Source organism: Hemitrygon akajei, chromosome 1, assembly GCF_048418815.1.
Source record: "Hemitrygon akajei chromosome 1, sHemAka1.3, whole genome shotgun sequence".
NCBI classification, from domain to species: Eukaryota; Metazoa; Chordata; class Chondrichthyes; order Myliobatiformes; family Dasyatidae; genus Hemitrygon; species Hemitrygon akajei.
In genome coordinates this window covers 202080895-202097036 of record NC_133124.1, presented here as the reverse complement: position 1 = coordinate 202097036, position 16142 = coordinate 202080895, and the positions used below count along the sequence as shown (strand labels likewise).

The 16142-nt window shown below is 46.9% G+C and overlaps 1 protein-coding gene across 3 annotated transcripts in view; it reads left to right on the top strand.

The window, feature by feature from the left end:
* Nucleotides 1–15693, top strand: part of LOC140734632 (solute carrier family 23 member 2-like) — a 96519-nt gene extending 80826 nt beyond the window's left edge. For all 3 annotated transcript variants that reach the window (XM_073058873.1, XM_073058862.1, XM_073058881.1), the window contains exons 12-16: nucleotides 2151–2256; nucleotides 3210–3339; nucleotides 4591–4728; nucleotides 7006–7101; nucleotides 11145–15693. In XM_073058873.1, the coding sequence (XP_072914974.1) occupies nucleotides 2151–2256; nucleotides 3210–3339; nucleotides 4591–4728; nucleotides 7006–7101; nucleotides 11145–11374 (700 nt within the window). In that variant the 3' untranslated portion in view covers nucleotides 11375–15693. The remainder of the gene's footprint in view (nucleotides 1–2150; nucleotides 2257–3209; nucleotides 3340–4590; nucleotides 4729–7005; nucleotides 7102–11144) is intronic.
* Nucleotides 15694–16142: the final 449 nt, after the last annotated feature.

Below are 16142 nucleotides of genomic sequence, written 5' to 3'. Positions count from 1 at the left end.
TGCTGGTTTTTTGTTGGGGGTCATTCTGGAGTTATGACATTATGGATAGTGTAATTATGGATTAACTAAAATGAGAACCAGCCTTCAGGAAACAAAACCTGTACACAATTTATTTTCCCACAAGGAACGCTGGAGGAACTCAGCAGGCCAGGCAGCATCTATGGAAAAGAGTAAACAGTCAATGTTTCGGGCCCAGACCCTTCTGGACTGTTTTGGATCTCCAGCATCTACAGATTTTCTGTTTGATAATTTAACTTTATTGCTGGTGAAACCAACCACTAGGTGTGGGGCATTCTCTGTCCCGTTGAAACTACACAAGTCTAGACAACGGACGAATGTTCCCGCTAATTAGCACATTGTTAAAGGTATCACTGCCACCTCATGCGCAATTCAGGACAGATCTGTTTTGCTACGTAACCTTCTGGTTAGTTGTATGTTCACGGAGCCGTCCTTCAACACTAACAAAAGGAGTGTAGTTTGGGTGTCTGGACTTGTACTCGAAGGCTTTTGATAGAGACACCAGTATTGAATATTCAAAGCAGGTTGTGCTAGTTGGGATTTGCTGCTATTATTAATGTTTATTCTGCAAATTCAAACTGCTAAAAGTTAAGTAGGCGATTATAGCAATTGGAACTGTAGTTAATTGTTCATTGTTATTTTTGTGTTGAAGGTCAGGAGAATGAAACTCTCCTGGACTCTTTCTCCTGAAGGTTTGTTGTGTGAATAAAGACTTTTTATTCGGGCCAAGACCCAATCCTGGCATGTAGGAAGGATCTGACTGGGAGGGCCCCTCTCACAGCCAGCCAGGCTAGGTCTTGGTGCCTGTTGTTGAGGCCTTGCGATGTGAAGTGTTCTGCCAGATATTCTAGACAATCTGATCGGGGAACAATGCTGCAGTGTCTGCAGGACCTTCTGTGTTGACCACTGCCTGATGGCCTGGTTATCAAATACCATTCTGACATGTCAGTCCTCTGCCTCCTCTGCTGCTATAGTGAGGCCACATTCAGGATGGAGGAGCAACACCTTATATTCAATCTGGGTAGCCTCTAACCTGGTGGCATGAACATTGATTTCTTGAATTTCGGGTAATTGTCCCCCCACTCTTTCACAATTCCCCATTCCTGGTTTTCTCCCTCACCTTATCTCCTTACCTGCCCATCACCTCCCTCTGGTGCTCCTCTTCCTTCCCTCTCTTCCATGGTCTTCTGTCCTCCTATCAGATTGCCCCCCTGTCCAGCCCTTTATCTCTTTCACCAATCAACTTCCCAGCTCTTTATTTCACCCCTCGTCTTCTCTGGGTTTCACCTATCACCTTGTATTTCCTCCTCCCCTCCCCTAACTTCTTACTCTGACTTCTCTTTATTTCCAGTCCTGATGAAGGGTCTTGGCCCAAAATATCGACAGTGTACCCTTTTCCGTAGATGCTGCCTGACCTGCTGAGTTCCTCCAGCATCTTGTGTGTGTGTGTTCCTTTGGATTTTCAGCATCTGCAGACCTTCTCGTGTTTATCTTTTCCAGTTACAGCTCCCGTGTGTCTCAGTTTTGACCTAAAACACTTGACAGTTCCTTGCACCCTCCCCCACCCCCTACAGATCTTCCCGATTCCAGCATCTGCAGTCTCTTACATCTCTTTTGATCACTTTTGTGCTGCATTTCCTTTGCACTGACCACCCTCACTGAGGTGCTGAAAATTACCTCTTGCTCCCAACTGGGTGCTGCTTTTAGTAAAGGCCAGGCTAGCTTGCTGCTCAGTGGTTCTCCCAAGGTTATTTCATTTGATTTGGCTAAACTTTAATAATTCTAGAAAGGAAGGAATAGCCCAGTCAATACTTGGGTTCCTGCTTTATTACTCAATGATCGTGACCTTGGCTCCTATACTGGACCATAATTTCAGATCTATTTCTAATTTGTGATGCCTAACATGATTGAACTCCCTGGGTAACTTGGTCTGGAAGTCCCACAAACATGAGAAAGATCTGATGAAGGGTCTTGGCCTGAACTGTTGACTCTCTTTCCATTGATGCTGCCTGGCCTACTGAGTTCCTCCAGAACTTTGTGTTGCTTTGGGTAGGAGGTGACTGTCAAGGGTTGATTTGCTTCTCATTGCAGTCCCCAAGCAGTTGTTCTCACCTTGTTGTTTCTGTCTGCAGGGGCATCATGATTGAAGGTTTATCCTGTGTACTGGATGGGCTGTTTGGCACTGGAAATGGGTCCACGTCCTCCAGCCCCAACATTGGAGTGCTGGGAATCACAAAGGTAAGGGCACATCTGGAATTTGCAGTGGCTGAGCCTCATCAATTGAGCTGCCCCCTCTGCTAGAGTTTGTCACGGCCTGACCCTGTTAAATTGTCTTAACAGGTGGGGTGGGGTGTGTCTGGTATCAAATTTCTCCATGGTGGCCACCTTTAAACAACAGTTTGGAGTATAAGACTGTCAGGTTAAATACTTCACAATGGATTCAGTGGCTGACCGAGGAATACCCTCCAACCCTAGTTCAGAGGCTCAACTGCGCGAACCCATAACCACTGCCAGAACCTGCTGTGGCTATTTGTTTTGTCTATTGCAGGGTTGTTTTAATGCCATGGATCCCTACCACTAGCCAAGGGGTCTGTGGACCCCAGGTGATGATCCAGTGGTCAAGGCCATCCTGGACATTCTCTGCTGTTCATCGAGAACAAAGCAAGCTGGAATTCGCACTCACTGCTCCCCCCAGATGAACTGAGCCGGTGGAAAGGCTTTCACTTTTTATCTCGGGCTTTGATCTGGAGATAAGGTTGGGGTGCTGCCATTCCCCTCTGTTGGATCACCAGCAATCTGGTCAGCATGCGACAAATACCATAACACAGATCACTGGAAATGCCGCTGTCCTGCAGACCTGGTTTTAGTCCTCTGAAGTTACAAGCCTCTAGCAGTTCTCTACTGATCTGAAAGGCCTCAAGATCAAAGTTCAAAGTAAATTTATTGTCAGAGCACACGTATGTCACCGTATACAACTCCGAGAGGTTCTTTTACTTGTGGGCATACTCAGGAAATCCAAGAAACGTAATAGAATGAGTGAAAGACCCGAAGGACCTGATCCTGGGTTGACTGATCCCAGGCGCAGTGTGACGGTCGTCTCTGCATTGCATTGCCTCCTGGTTTTCCTGCTGGCCATGGCACTGATTTTGTTGTGGCCCCCTCCTCATTGATAACCCTCTCTGGTGTCGCAGGTGGGAAGCCGGAGGGTGATACAGTACGGGGCCGTGATGATGCTTCTGCTGGGGACTGTCGGAAAGTTCAGCGCCCTCTTTGCCTCCCTCCCGGACCCAGTCCTCGGAGCACTCTTCTGCACTTTGTTTGGTACGTTTGCTGTTTTATATTGAGATCTTCATTGCCTAACGTCTGGAACGGCTGCCTGGGGTAACAGTTCGGCATGGGTGGTGTAGGGTTAACGGGTTGGCTTGCGGGTTGGTTGGGGGGCATGGGTTAATGGTTCATCTCGCATCCTCCACCTTGGATCCAGTAACTGCAGGTCTCGGAACCACTTGGACAGAGGTGGAAACACTCAGCAGGTCGGGAAACATTATCTCTGTTTCTCTGTCTGCAGAGGCTGCCTGACCTGCTCAGTGTCTCCACTGCCTGCTGCTGCTGGTTTCCAGCATTTCCTGTTTTTCATTTTGTATCTGCAGATTTTATGTTTGCTTTTTCACCGAGTGTGCTGACACAAGAAGGAGCTGGGTGACTGAGGATGGGGAAGGGCTGGCCCATCCATGCCCTTCCAGTTGCATTCAATCTGCCCCGCTCCGGGCGTGGGTTTGTGAGAAGGTTATGGCCCAGTCCCAGCGCTGAGAGATTCAGAGCGCCACATATTTCAGTCCCAGCACAGCATGCTCACCATGCTTAGCAGAACAACACAGAACACACCACAGCAGCCAAAACAAGCCCCGTTCCCCTCTCCTGCCCACCCACATAACTGTGTATATGCAGTCCTCTAACCCCTGGCTTTGATTATTCTCCAGCCACGTCCCCATCGCTGACCCTCGAGCCTGGAGTGGAGCCTCAGCACTTTGGCCTGCCCTCAAACTCTCCCATGTCCCTGTTCCTAAACCCTAACTCCCCTCTCTGTCTCCAAAACCATCCCCATGAACCTTTAAAAAAAAAACAACTACTCTGAGCCGTGACTTTGTCACAGATTGCAGCTGGTTGCCATTTTGGCACCTGGGTAGACAGAAGTTAATAACTTGTTGGTGGGAAGGGAATAGATGAGCAGCAGGGATGGGGGACAGGTGTGATGTCGGTACTGCTGGGTAGGGATTACTCATGAGGTGCTGCGCTTTCAGAGGGAACGTACTGTAGGAGAACAGCACTGTCCATGTTCTGCTCTTCATAAACACGAGGCTTGTTCAGCAGTTTGAGATGGTTCGAGCAGACATGAGGTATTTTGGCATCGGCTGTGGGTGATCAGTCCTGGTATCCAGCCTGTTTCCCTCACTGGGCCCTGCCATTTTGAGGGAGCTTGCTGGGGCAGAAGGTCTGCCAGTGGGAGGAGGTCGGTTGAGACATTTTCCAGTGAAGAAGGCATTTTTGGTAATTGTAACACTTTGCTTGCAGGGATGATTACAGCAGTGGGACTGTCTAACCTTCAGTTTGTTGACCTCAACTCCTCTCGCAACCTCTTTGTCCTGGGATTCTCCATCTTTTTTGGTCTCATGTTGCCTAGCTACTTGAAGCAGAATCCCCTGGTAACAGGTAGGTCTGTCTTGTCTCCCCTGGTCCTGCCGATCATTCAATAGACAATAGGTGCAGAAGTAGACCATTCAGCCCTTCGAGCCTGCACCACCATTTTGATATCATGGCTGATCATCTGGCCTTCCGAAACTAGTAGCAGTGGGCTCCAGTGGACACTTGGTGTCTTTTGGATACATTTCCCCGGCCAGGTACTAGCACAGCTGCAGTTGGGTTTTGCAACTCTGAGAACCATTTCCTGCCTTAAATCAGCACTAACTAAACTCTCAGTCATGGGGTCTGGACTTGCCCTCACAAGACCACCTCACCTTTTTCCACTCTCAGCTCTGAGCACGGTCTCCTTGCATTTCTTCATTCTCTTTCTACCTCATTCTCTATCACATTGCCTCTGCTTTATCTTCGCTCGGGCAAGCCTGGCTTGGCCATCCATTGCCCCATCTTGTTAGGCAACTAGATGCCTTTGCTGGATTCAGCCTGAAGGGAATAATAAGCCTGTGCACCCATCGAGCCATGCAGGTTTGCATTTTTGCCTAGTCCCATCTACCTGCACAGGGCCATAGCCTTCCATACCTCTCTCATCCATGTACCTATCCAAACTTCTCTAACATGTCACAATTGAGCCTGCATCCACCACTTCTGCTGACAGCTTGCTGCACATCCACAAAACCCTCTGAGTGAAGAGTTCTCTCTCAGATTCCCCTTCAATATTTTACCTTTCAGCCACAACCCATGACCTCTAAAGGTTTTTTTTAAAAAAGTGCTCTATTTGCCCACCTACATCGAAACATCCAGTGAGATGTGTCGTTTGCGTCAAATCAAATGAGCGAGGATTGTGCTGGGTAGTCCACAGGTGTTACCATGCTTAGCACGCCCACGACTCACTAACACTGACTATACATCTTTGGAATGTGGGAGAAAACCAGAGCACCCAGAGGAAACCCACAGGGAGAGTGCACAAACTCCTTATAGACAGTGATAGAACTGAACACCGACCGATCACTGGTCGCTGGCACTGAAAAGCATTGCTCTGAGCGCTGCATCATCATGTTACCCTTGTGGATTGCCAAGGCTTTCTGAACCTCTTCCCCTCCTCTCCGCAGGGTATGAACCATGAGATTACTGTGCCTCTTGCAATCAGCTGCCTTTTCTGTTTCTTTCCCTTCTGCTTTTCTTGACCTGCATCCAGTTCTTCCTCCACTCTGTTGCCCCCTCACTTTGTGCTGTCTGAAACTGGCCACAGCAAGCAGTCCGCCTTAGTCCCAGCTGCGCTGATGCAGGGGTGGCCAAACAGTAGTTTGGGAGACATGCTGTTCTTTAACCGTTCCGGACATGCAGCAAGCAAATCCATTAGTGGATGGTTCAGTGCACAATTTCTCTGATCTTGTGGGTGGAGCAGGGTGCATGTATCTGAGAGGGCAAGGGTGCTCAGTGACAACCAAGGACAATAGTGGAATCGGCAGTGTGAGATCTCTAAATAAATTGTCCTTTTTAATGAGGACAGATTGCTTATAACACCCAGTGCACATAGAACTATGACAGCAGACTGCTACTGTGAGACTGTGCCCAGGATACATGAACACATGCATGTGGGATGCCTACAATCATTAGACACAATGCTTCTATGTAACTTGGGTCATAAAGTTTTGGAGCAATACAGCATGAAAATAAAACCTTCACCCCAATTCATCCATGCTGACCACAATGCTTATTTAATATAGTTCCTTTTTACTTGTGTTTTGTCTGTATTCCTCTCAATTAGGGGTTCCTAACATTTTTTAATCCATAGACCCCCTGTCATTAACCGAGAGGTCCGTGGACCTCACGTTGGAAGCCCCTGCTCTAAATCTTTCCTATCCGTGTGCATAAGCAAATTTCTATTAAGTTCTGTTGCTGCTGTTCCTATACCTGCCTCTACTTTCTCCGACAGCTTGTACCATATGTGCAGCACCCCCCGGGTAAAGAAGTTGTTCCCTCGGGTCCCTTTTAAATTCTAATTATCAAAGGATGTGTTCACTACTCTTAAGTCTCATTGGAAAACAGTGCTAGATTAATTTTGTTAATGACCATACAGCCGTTGAATTTGTACGAAAACAGAATAGAGACTTGAAGTGAGGCAGTCCCTTTTGTAAATAATTTGTCAGCATAATCTCTCTATCTCACTCTCTCCCACTCTCCCTCTCCCTGTCTCTGTCCGTCTCCCCCTCTCCTTGTCCGTCTCTCCCTCTCCCTCTCGTCTCTGTGCTATTTGACAGTATTGGTTACTTTGGGATTTCCTCACAGGTATCGCTGAAGTTGACCAAGTCCTGAACGTGTTGCTGACAACTGCCATGTTTGTGGGCGGATGTGTTGCGTTCATCCTGGACAACACCATCCCAGGTGGGTTCGATTTGGTTTAAGCATTGCATGGGTTAACACATTCCCAGGTGGGTTCGGTTTGGTTAAGCACACATTAGATGACCTCGCGTTCTCCTTCTGGCTGGATAGACAACCACAGTGTGACGGAGCACCCCCCACCCCACCCGCCACCAGTATAAAATGAGGTGATGCAATTTAGTGCATGGAGTATCCAGTCTCTGTTTTACAATAGCTGAGCACGGGGTGATTGGCAGTCAGTGCAGAGATGAAAATTGTGCTATGCTGCTAAGTACCCCTCAAAAACCCCTTGATACACCATGGATGTGATGCTTCTCCTTGTTATCTGATTTTCCTCTTTCTCTAATACCAACCTTTTCCATGTCCCTCCTGTGGGCCCTGAGATTCTCTGTTTGTCACTCTCCCCTTGACACGCTTCTTAAAATCTACCTGTTTGATTAGCTAAAGATTCACTGGATTTATTTAATTAAGGAGCAAAGAAACAAGTAATAGGAGGAACTCAGTGGGTTGAGCAGCATCTGATGTTTTGGGTTAAGACCCTGCATCCCTGGCTTGTACTTTCCTTCCCACTGACTCCAGTTCTTGACCTGCAGTGTTCATCCTGCACTTGCTATTTTGGTCTAGATTCTGGCATCTGATCTCTTGTCTCCAGGTTTTAAAGAGCACCTTATGTTGCTTGTGACAAAGTTTCCCTGGGAAGTAGCTGTGGGAGGCTTAACATTGCCAAGGATATTAAATGCTCTGTTGCTGTTGAGCCCAGTCAGTTCAGAGAGTTTAATTCCATCTTTGCCTGGATCTCCATCCTCTGGGAGTTGATTTCCCAATGGAGCAAGTAGCGTCAGCACGTTGAAAGCAACTGGATAAAATCTTTGCAAGATGGGACTGGAGAGGGATGTCTCCGAAGAGAAGATTGCTATCATATATTCATATTAACCTTATGATGTAACAATGGGCTGTTTAGCCCATCAAACCTTGAGTTATAAGTGTAACACTTACCCAACAGGCTGGTATATGTCTAGGGGAAAAAGAAATCCAGCCACACACCAACCCCACCTCCCGTTCACGCAGGTGCTGTGAGAATCGAGTTTATGCCTCGCGCCCCCGCCGGCAGTATCAAACTCACAACAAATACCGGTATGACATACACTTTAAAGAGTTTACTAAAATTAAAAGAGTATTAGGCAGTACAATATATATATATATAAGAAAAAAAAACAAAAGGCGCCAACTTATCAAAGTTCAGTCAGTTTAGTGCACATCGGTGGAGCTCATCCAGCGAACCATTCGACTCCTAGGTGGTCGTCCTCCCGAAACTCCCACTTCGGACTCCCCGGTGGTCTCCCGAGCGCACGTCCTCCTTCCTCGGCGTCTCCCTCCGGACTCCCCAAGCCCGCGCAACCCCTCCCCCAAGGTCCCAGCCTCACAAAACACAATAACATTCCCCATTGATTAACAAGTGAATACAATTACCATATCAGCCATTCTAAAGTGAAACAACGGCAAGAGAAACTTTTAACAGACAAAGAAGCATTCCTACTCGTAACAAACCAAAGAAGCCCTTTTTAGTAACATACACAGGACATTGTACATTAGGAAAGGGTAAATACTCCCTAGAGTGTGGGAGAATGAGGGGAGATTTGATAGAGGTTCCCAAAATTATGAGGGGTATGAATAGGCTTTTTCCACGGAGGTTGGGTGAGACTAGAGCAAGAGGTCATTGGTTAAAGGTGAAAGGTGAAATGTTGAAAGGGAACATAAGGGGGAACTTCTTCACTCAGAGGGTGGTGAGAGTGTGGAACAAGCAGCCAGCAGAAGTTGTGGATGCAGGTTCAATTTCAACATTTAAGAGAAATTTGGAAGGGTACATGGATGGGAGAGGTATGTAAGGCTATGGTTCAAGTGCAGACCAATGGGACTGTACAGAATGATAGTTCAGCATGGACAAGATGGGCTGAAGGGCCTATCTCTGTGTTCTATGACTCTTAAGTCTGTGCCAGCTCTAGGTGTAATCCCATCCCCTGCTTGTTTCGCTGTAACCTCTTCTCTATCATGTTGGTTGATTCTGCCCTGACTCCCTTCCCTCTGAATGTTACCAGAGCACCCAGGAGAAACTCCTTTGTTTTCAAATCCCTGGGTGTGCACACAACACCACAGTTCACAAGTGAATCCGGTTTCCTTACATTGCACTATCATGAAGTGCTTGAGTAAACTGAGTTGTAGACAGGTTAAATGGAGCTCTTTGTTAAGCCTTGTGCTTATCTCACTGTACGGATGTAATTGCGTTTGGTGTTTTTTGAGTCTTTGGGATTGTTAGGAGCCTGGTTGCTTCCTTCAGTTTGCTTTTCTCCCCTCTTGTGGGTGTGCGTGCCCCCACTTCTGGTCACAAGTTAGAATCAGGTTCAATATCACTGAAATGCATTGTGAAATTTGTTGTTCTGCGGCAGCAGTACAGTGCAATAAATTAAAAATGCTATGCATTGCAATGAGAAGTATTTATTAAAAATTAAACAAGGAGAGCAAAAATAGTGAGGTGGTGTTCATGGGTTAATTGTCTTCAGAAATCTGATGGCAGAGGGAAAGAAGCTGTTCCTAAAACATTGAGTGTATGTCTTCAGGCTCCTGTACCTTCTCTCTGATGGTAGTAATAAAAAGAGGGCATGTCCTTGGTGATGGGGTCCTTAATGATGATGCTGCCTTTTTGAGGCATCACTTTGGATGCTGGGGAGGCTCGTGCCCATGATGGAGCTGGCTGAGTTTACAACCTTCTGCAGCTTTTTCTGATCCTGTGCACTGGCCCTTCCATACCAGACAGTGATGCAACCAGTCAGAAGGTTCTCCAGGGTATATATCTGTAGAAATTTGCCAGAGTCTTTGGTGCCATACCAAATCACCTCACATTTACAAACAGAACTGCAGTTTACAAGGATTATGGACCAAAAGGTGAAAGTGGGGTTATGGTGACGCTCCAAGTATCCAGTATGTGCTCTCAACCTCTGAATGAAGTATAGCCTTATTCATAATTGCATCAATATGTTGGGCCCAGGATAGAGCTTCAGAGTTGTCGGCACCCAGGAATTTGAAACTGCTCACCCTTTCCACTGTGGTTTATGCGGAAGGACCTTTGGACAAGGAGAAGTGCCTGGTTATTTCCCGAAAAGCCCTTCATGTTCTTATTCCGTGAAACTGACTCAGGAGGGGTGGGGAAGCTGTGCACATGAGCCAGTGGTTGTACTTTCAACCTGAGCTCTGAAGGTGATAAAGGTTCACGTCCTGCCGATAAGTTTCGGGAAAAAATGTTTGCCTGTCACTGATTTAACCACTGAGTAAGTACTGGACTTTCAGAGGTCCCTTAATCTGGTTGAGCCGTCAAGATCTTACCTGATTGTGGATGTATCTGACGTCATAGAGTGTTTCGAGAGGTGTCCTGGTGAAGTTATCACTCAATATCACTAAAGAGTAGGTTATCTACAAGGCCATGAGATATAGGAGCAGAATTCAGCCACTTGGCCCAACAAGTCTGCCCTGCCATTTTGTCATGGCTGATCGTATTTCCCTCTCAATGCCAGGCTCCTGCCTTCTCCCCGTAAACCTTCATGCCCTGACCAGTTAAGAATCTGTCAGCCTCTGCCTTAAATATACATAAAGACTTGCCCACCACAGCTGCTTGTGGCTAGGAATTACAGAGATTCACCATTCTCTGGCTAAAGAAATCCCTCCTCATCTCCATTCTAAAAGGATACCCCTCTGTTCTGAGGCTGTGTCCTCTGCTCGTACACTCTCCCACCAGATGAAACATCCTCTGCACTTTGATTCTATCAAGGCCTTTCATTGTTTGATGGGTTTGGAAGAGGTCACCCCTCATTCTTCTGAATTCCAGTGAATGCAGGTCCAATATATGGTTATCTGCAGCTTGTTGTATGTACCTCCATCCAGACAATAATGCGAAGTAAATTCTGAAGTACTCCAAAGGACTTTGAGGTGCTCAAAGTGCTATAAAAATGTTGTTTCTTCCAACTGATCTCTATCCTGTGTTTTTTTGGTTGCAGGAACCACTGAGGAGAGGGGTCTTCGCAAGTGGAAGATTGGAGTGTCCGGGGCCAAGTGCTTGGACAGCAGAGACACCTACAACTTGCCTTTTGGCATGAAGTATCTCAAGCAATACAGACTGTTCAGCTACCTGCCCATCAGCCCAACCTTCACTGGGTACCTGTGGGACCGGTGCAGGGAGAAGGAGGGCTGTCGGAGGCGAGATGAGGACCCAGAGTCAACGGTATAGCACATAGAAAGCCACACTGTCATCTGTACCTGTAGGAGCTCTTCCCGTCTGTTGTGTATGTGTACCCGACAAAGAGGACTGGTGTGTGGTGTCACACTACCTCCCTTCCACTCCCTCCTCAACCATCCACTGCATACACTCACTCACACACACACACACACACACCACACACACATACCTGAGAAACAAAAAAAAAAGCCTTTTTGAGGTTTAGATTGGGATGGGAGCAGAGTTTTTACCTGTTTTCAGTTTGATATCTTCGTCAAGAGCCGTCACAAATCTGCTCTTCATCCGAGTCATTTTTGTCTGTGCTACCAAAGCCATTTTGGGGAGTGTGTTGGGAGCGAAAGCTTTGCAGTTGGGAAGCTGCTTGGACGCTGTGACCCATTTTCCTTCTGTTGAGCAGAGGGTCGGGGCGCTTAATCAGGCGGGATGTGTTGCAAGGCATACATGCTGATTGGATGTAGCAAAGTGACACATTAATATGAGAAAACCTCATGGATAACTATAGGCCAGTCAGCCCAACAAGTCTGTTCAGACAACCTGGAACTTCACCTCACTATTAACCCACCTCCCAACCTGCAAATAAATGCTGGCACTGCTAGGAAAGTCAGGTGGTATCTGTGGACCAACAGACAGAATTAATATTTCATGCCAGTGATCTATCTTCAAATCAGGGGAATGGTTAGAACTCGGTCACATTACAGTGAAGGGGCAGAGCTGGCGAGAACAAGGGGAATGTCCGCGACAGGGTGGGGTTGCAGAGAAACTGAACAGTATCAATATTGGTGGTGCCAGTGGCGATATGTGATGGGCCTTGTCTGAGGAAATGAAACAAAGGGCAAACACAGAAGGTGGTGGTTGAGGACGTGGTTTTGTAGCTGTGAGTTAGAAAACACTGAAGGGCAACACTGCAAATACTGGAAATATAAAACAGAATCACAGAAGTGCTGGCAACTTCAAGTGAACTGGAAGGGCTGGTTATCTGAAATTGTTGCATCCACTGTGAAGTCCAGAGATCCACTGTACATTGTCACAGGGTAGGGAATCTGCGATGAACAAACCCTCTATGGTTGTCTGATCATCACTGAGCAACGTGTTCAGCTTCTCACTAATTGTACTGTCATGGACGTTTTCTGTGCTCTGTCCACCCCTCGAAGTTCACTGTATCTTTAAACAAGTTTAATTTTGGAGGAAGAGTTAACCTTTGACGTTAATTCTGTTTTTTTTCATAGATGCCATCTTGTATATTGACCATCTTCAGTATTTTATATTGTTTCAGATTTGCAGAATCTGCTTTTATTTGTTCATTTTGAAGCCCCTGAACATTCAGCTTACTCATTTAGAGATAGAGCGTGGAATAGATCCGGCTTTTTGAGCTGTAATGCCCAACAACCTCCCCCCAACCCCGAATTAACCCTAGCCTCACCACAGGACAGTTTACAAATGGCCAATTAACCTACTAACTGCTACATCTTTGTATTGTGGGAGGAAACTGGAGCACCTGGAGAAACCCCACACATTCCATTGGGAGGATCTACAGGTACCTTACAGAGGACTTTGGAATTGAACTCTGAATTCCAACACCCTGAACTTTAATAGTGTTGCACTAACTGCTACACCATCATGGCAGTTTTAAGATTTTATCCACTCTCCACCTCCCCCTGCTACACTATCATGGCAGTCTTAAGATTTTATCCACTCTCCACCTCCCCCTCGGAGAAAAAAGGTGTATCTGGATTTTCCTGTGGATCTGTCTTTTATTAATTCATGTGTTTGCCTTGATCAGAATTCGTCCACGTGAATCTTGATTGACCTCAGTGAGGTCCTTGTTCAACCATCACTACAGTCTGTTTTAAGCCTTGTCCCATCGTTCCTCGGAGCTTGAATGCTTTCCATCGCTCTCGCTGCTTTCCTCTGCGCCCTCTCACCTGTGGTATGAAAGAGTCCTGAGACAGTCAGAAGTGAGACGGTGGGCATTCAGTCTGCTGGCAGTTTGCTTCTTCCTGTCTCTCACCCATCACAACTTCATGCCGAAAACGCTCATCTGCCTGCACTCTAGACCACTCAGCCCTCTCTGTAGAGCGCTTAACTTCCTTCTCGTGCTTCACATTGGCTGTCGTCAGCTTTCAATTGATAATCATTTGAATCACAATGGAGTGGAGGGGTAGGGGAAGAAAGCAAAACAATAGAAGTGTTTACGCCTACGTACGTTAGATCACCCTCATCTTATTGGTAGGCACATCAGGCTGTGGGCCTAGTGGCTTGCTCCTGCTGATGTTGACTCACCCTCCAGGTGCACATGTAACACCTTTACTGCTTTTTCTATGCCATTCTAGCATCCCTAGGAAGCTGGGTAAGATTCCAGAAGGTGGGGAATCACTGTGGCAAGGCTGTTGCACTGCTAAATTTATTCTCCTCTCGTGCTTTCTCATCTCTTTAACCAGAATGTTGCCTGTCACCAGTTAGTCATAGGGCAGGGTCTCTTGGACCAGCTGATTTGCCGTAAACTCAAAACAACCCCCAAGTTCTGCCCTTTGGGACCTCCCTCCTTAATGCCTTGTTGGCTGAGAGATTTGGAGAGCGAGGCTGATGCTTATCTATATGGACATGACAGAGTGATGTTTGGAGAGAGCTGTTCTCCATGTAAAGTTAATCTTCAGAAAATGACATAAGTTGTGTCGAAGAGGCAAACACACACACACACACACACACACACACACACATGCACATGCACACAAACACATGCACAGACACGTTGGAGCTTTAGCCCTGACGTAAACTGATACAGTAGGACTGTGCACAACACACAATTTGGAGATTGTTGTGCAGCTCTAAAGACTCATTGCAGCCCTATGTGGGGGTGCTTTGGAGTGTCTTAACACTAGTGCTTATTATCCATATGTAGTTTTGAAATACATGCATTCTTAGGCACCTGACGTAGATTTTCAATGCTACGGAATGCTTCCGTCAAGGAACGTTGAGTGTTGAGCCTCAGAGGCATTGTTGATTAGGGAGTGCTGATTACTCCGTCGGATCGCAGGGGAACAAAAGGCATCTGAGGCCACCACTTCGTCCGGTGACCTGCCATACCCTGACTTGGATAGATTAGGATTCAGCATGGCGTGATGCCTTCCGCTGTGGAAGGACTCCGCTAAGAGGAATCTCACTTGAAGTCCCTGTGAGAAGCAAACCAGTGCCCACAGTTATGAAATGAAAATATTCACAAAGGTAAAGATTTCATCCCTGTGACACGTTTCTTACCTTTGGGAGTGTTTGGTCAGAGGCATTGTTCCATATACTGTGGTGACTGTTGTAGCATAGGAGCCCGGGGAGTGATTAGTGGTTGATCAACACAGATAACACTTGCAGAAGATTCACTACAAGGGGACCCAGTGCCTCTGTGGGTCAGGGATTGAAACGTTTCAGAGGATAGGTGGGATAGTTTGTGACCCGGTAACAAGCAGGTTGGCTCAGTGTTCCCAGTGATGGATGTGGGGGAAATTCCCAAAGGTTCATTGCTGGGCCACTCAGTGTTTCAGGGATGGGCTGACCCTGGATGCTGGAACTCAAGTTTCAGGTTGCTTTACCATCTAGACTGTAGCTTCGCACAGTTAGTCCAGGCTTTCGTTAAGTATGTAAATAATATGTCTATAAATATATATAAATCTGTGGGTATTTTTTTTAACTTTTCAGTTAATGTTACCATGCTGCTAGGGGAAATGTGGGTTGGGGTTATTGGGGTATTTCATGCTCTGATATTGGTTTGGTTTGTGTAAATTGAGAGCATTTCACTGGCAGCGAGTGTATGCTATATTCCAGTTGAGTTTGTTCCTGCTGGCAAGCGTTGGTCAGGGGGCACCGTGGGACTTGCAACATTGAAATTACACGACAGGCCCCGTACGACACACTACCAGAATTGTCGATTGTTCTGCACTATTCCCTGGCCGTACCTTTCCCGGCCTACCATGGTCCTGTGTAGCCTCTGTAGCTGACATCTTCGAGGGCATAAAGAAGAATAAAGTGTTTTCCTGGGGAGGTGGGTCCTCATTGAGTGGCTGACAGTGTGCATCAGTTTTGAGACACAATGCTCTCATGTGTTCTGTTCCACAGTGAAAATGCATTGGGGAGGAGCTATCCCAGCAACTTGCTATCGCATTTTGACCCAAGGCCGAGCAAAGGCCGGACACAGTGCGTCCCTGGAGTGCCCACTTTGCGACTGGATCGCGAGGCGGCGGTGGGGTGCAGGCACTGAGCTGAGGCCCGGCACTCAGCGTGGAAGCAGCCCCACTGAGAGTCAGCATTCGATCAATCATGGGGGGGGGGGGGGGGATTGAACAGACCCAGGTGCTCTTGGCCTGTTTGTGGACAGTATTTTGTTTTAATGCTCCACTCACCACTCATCATTCTGTCTATTCCACGCTTCTCAAGCATCGTTTGAGAGTAAAGAAAGAAAGCCGGGCATAACATGGTACCCTTCCCCTGTCCTGTTTGCTACCCACTGGCAGGAAAGCTCTCAGTTCCAGGCACACACTTTTGCAGTGTTTAGTTTCAATCCAGGTGGATATCGTTGCGCCTTGTGTTGTCTGAAAAGCTGCAAGGGTTGGTTAAAGATTGCTCTGTGGCTGCCTGTCTGCTAACAAGATAATTTGTGCTTTTGTAACCCTGTGCAATATCAGCACATAGAGATGCAGATAAATTTCAGGTGTATTTTTCTAATGTTGCGTCATTGATATGTGTCAAATCTATTTAAATACCTGTGATCTCT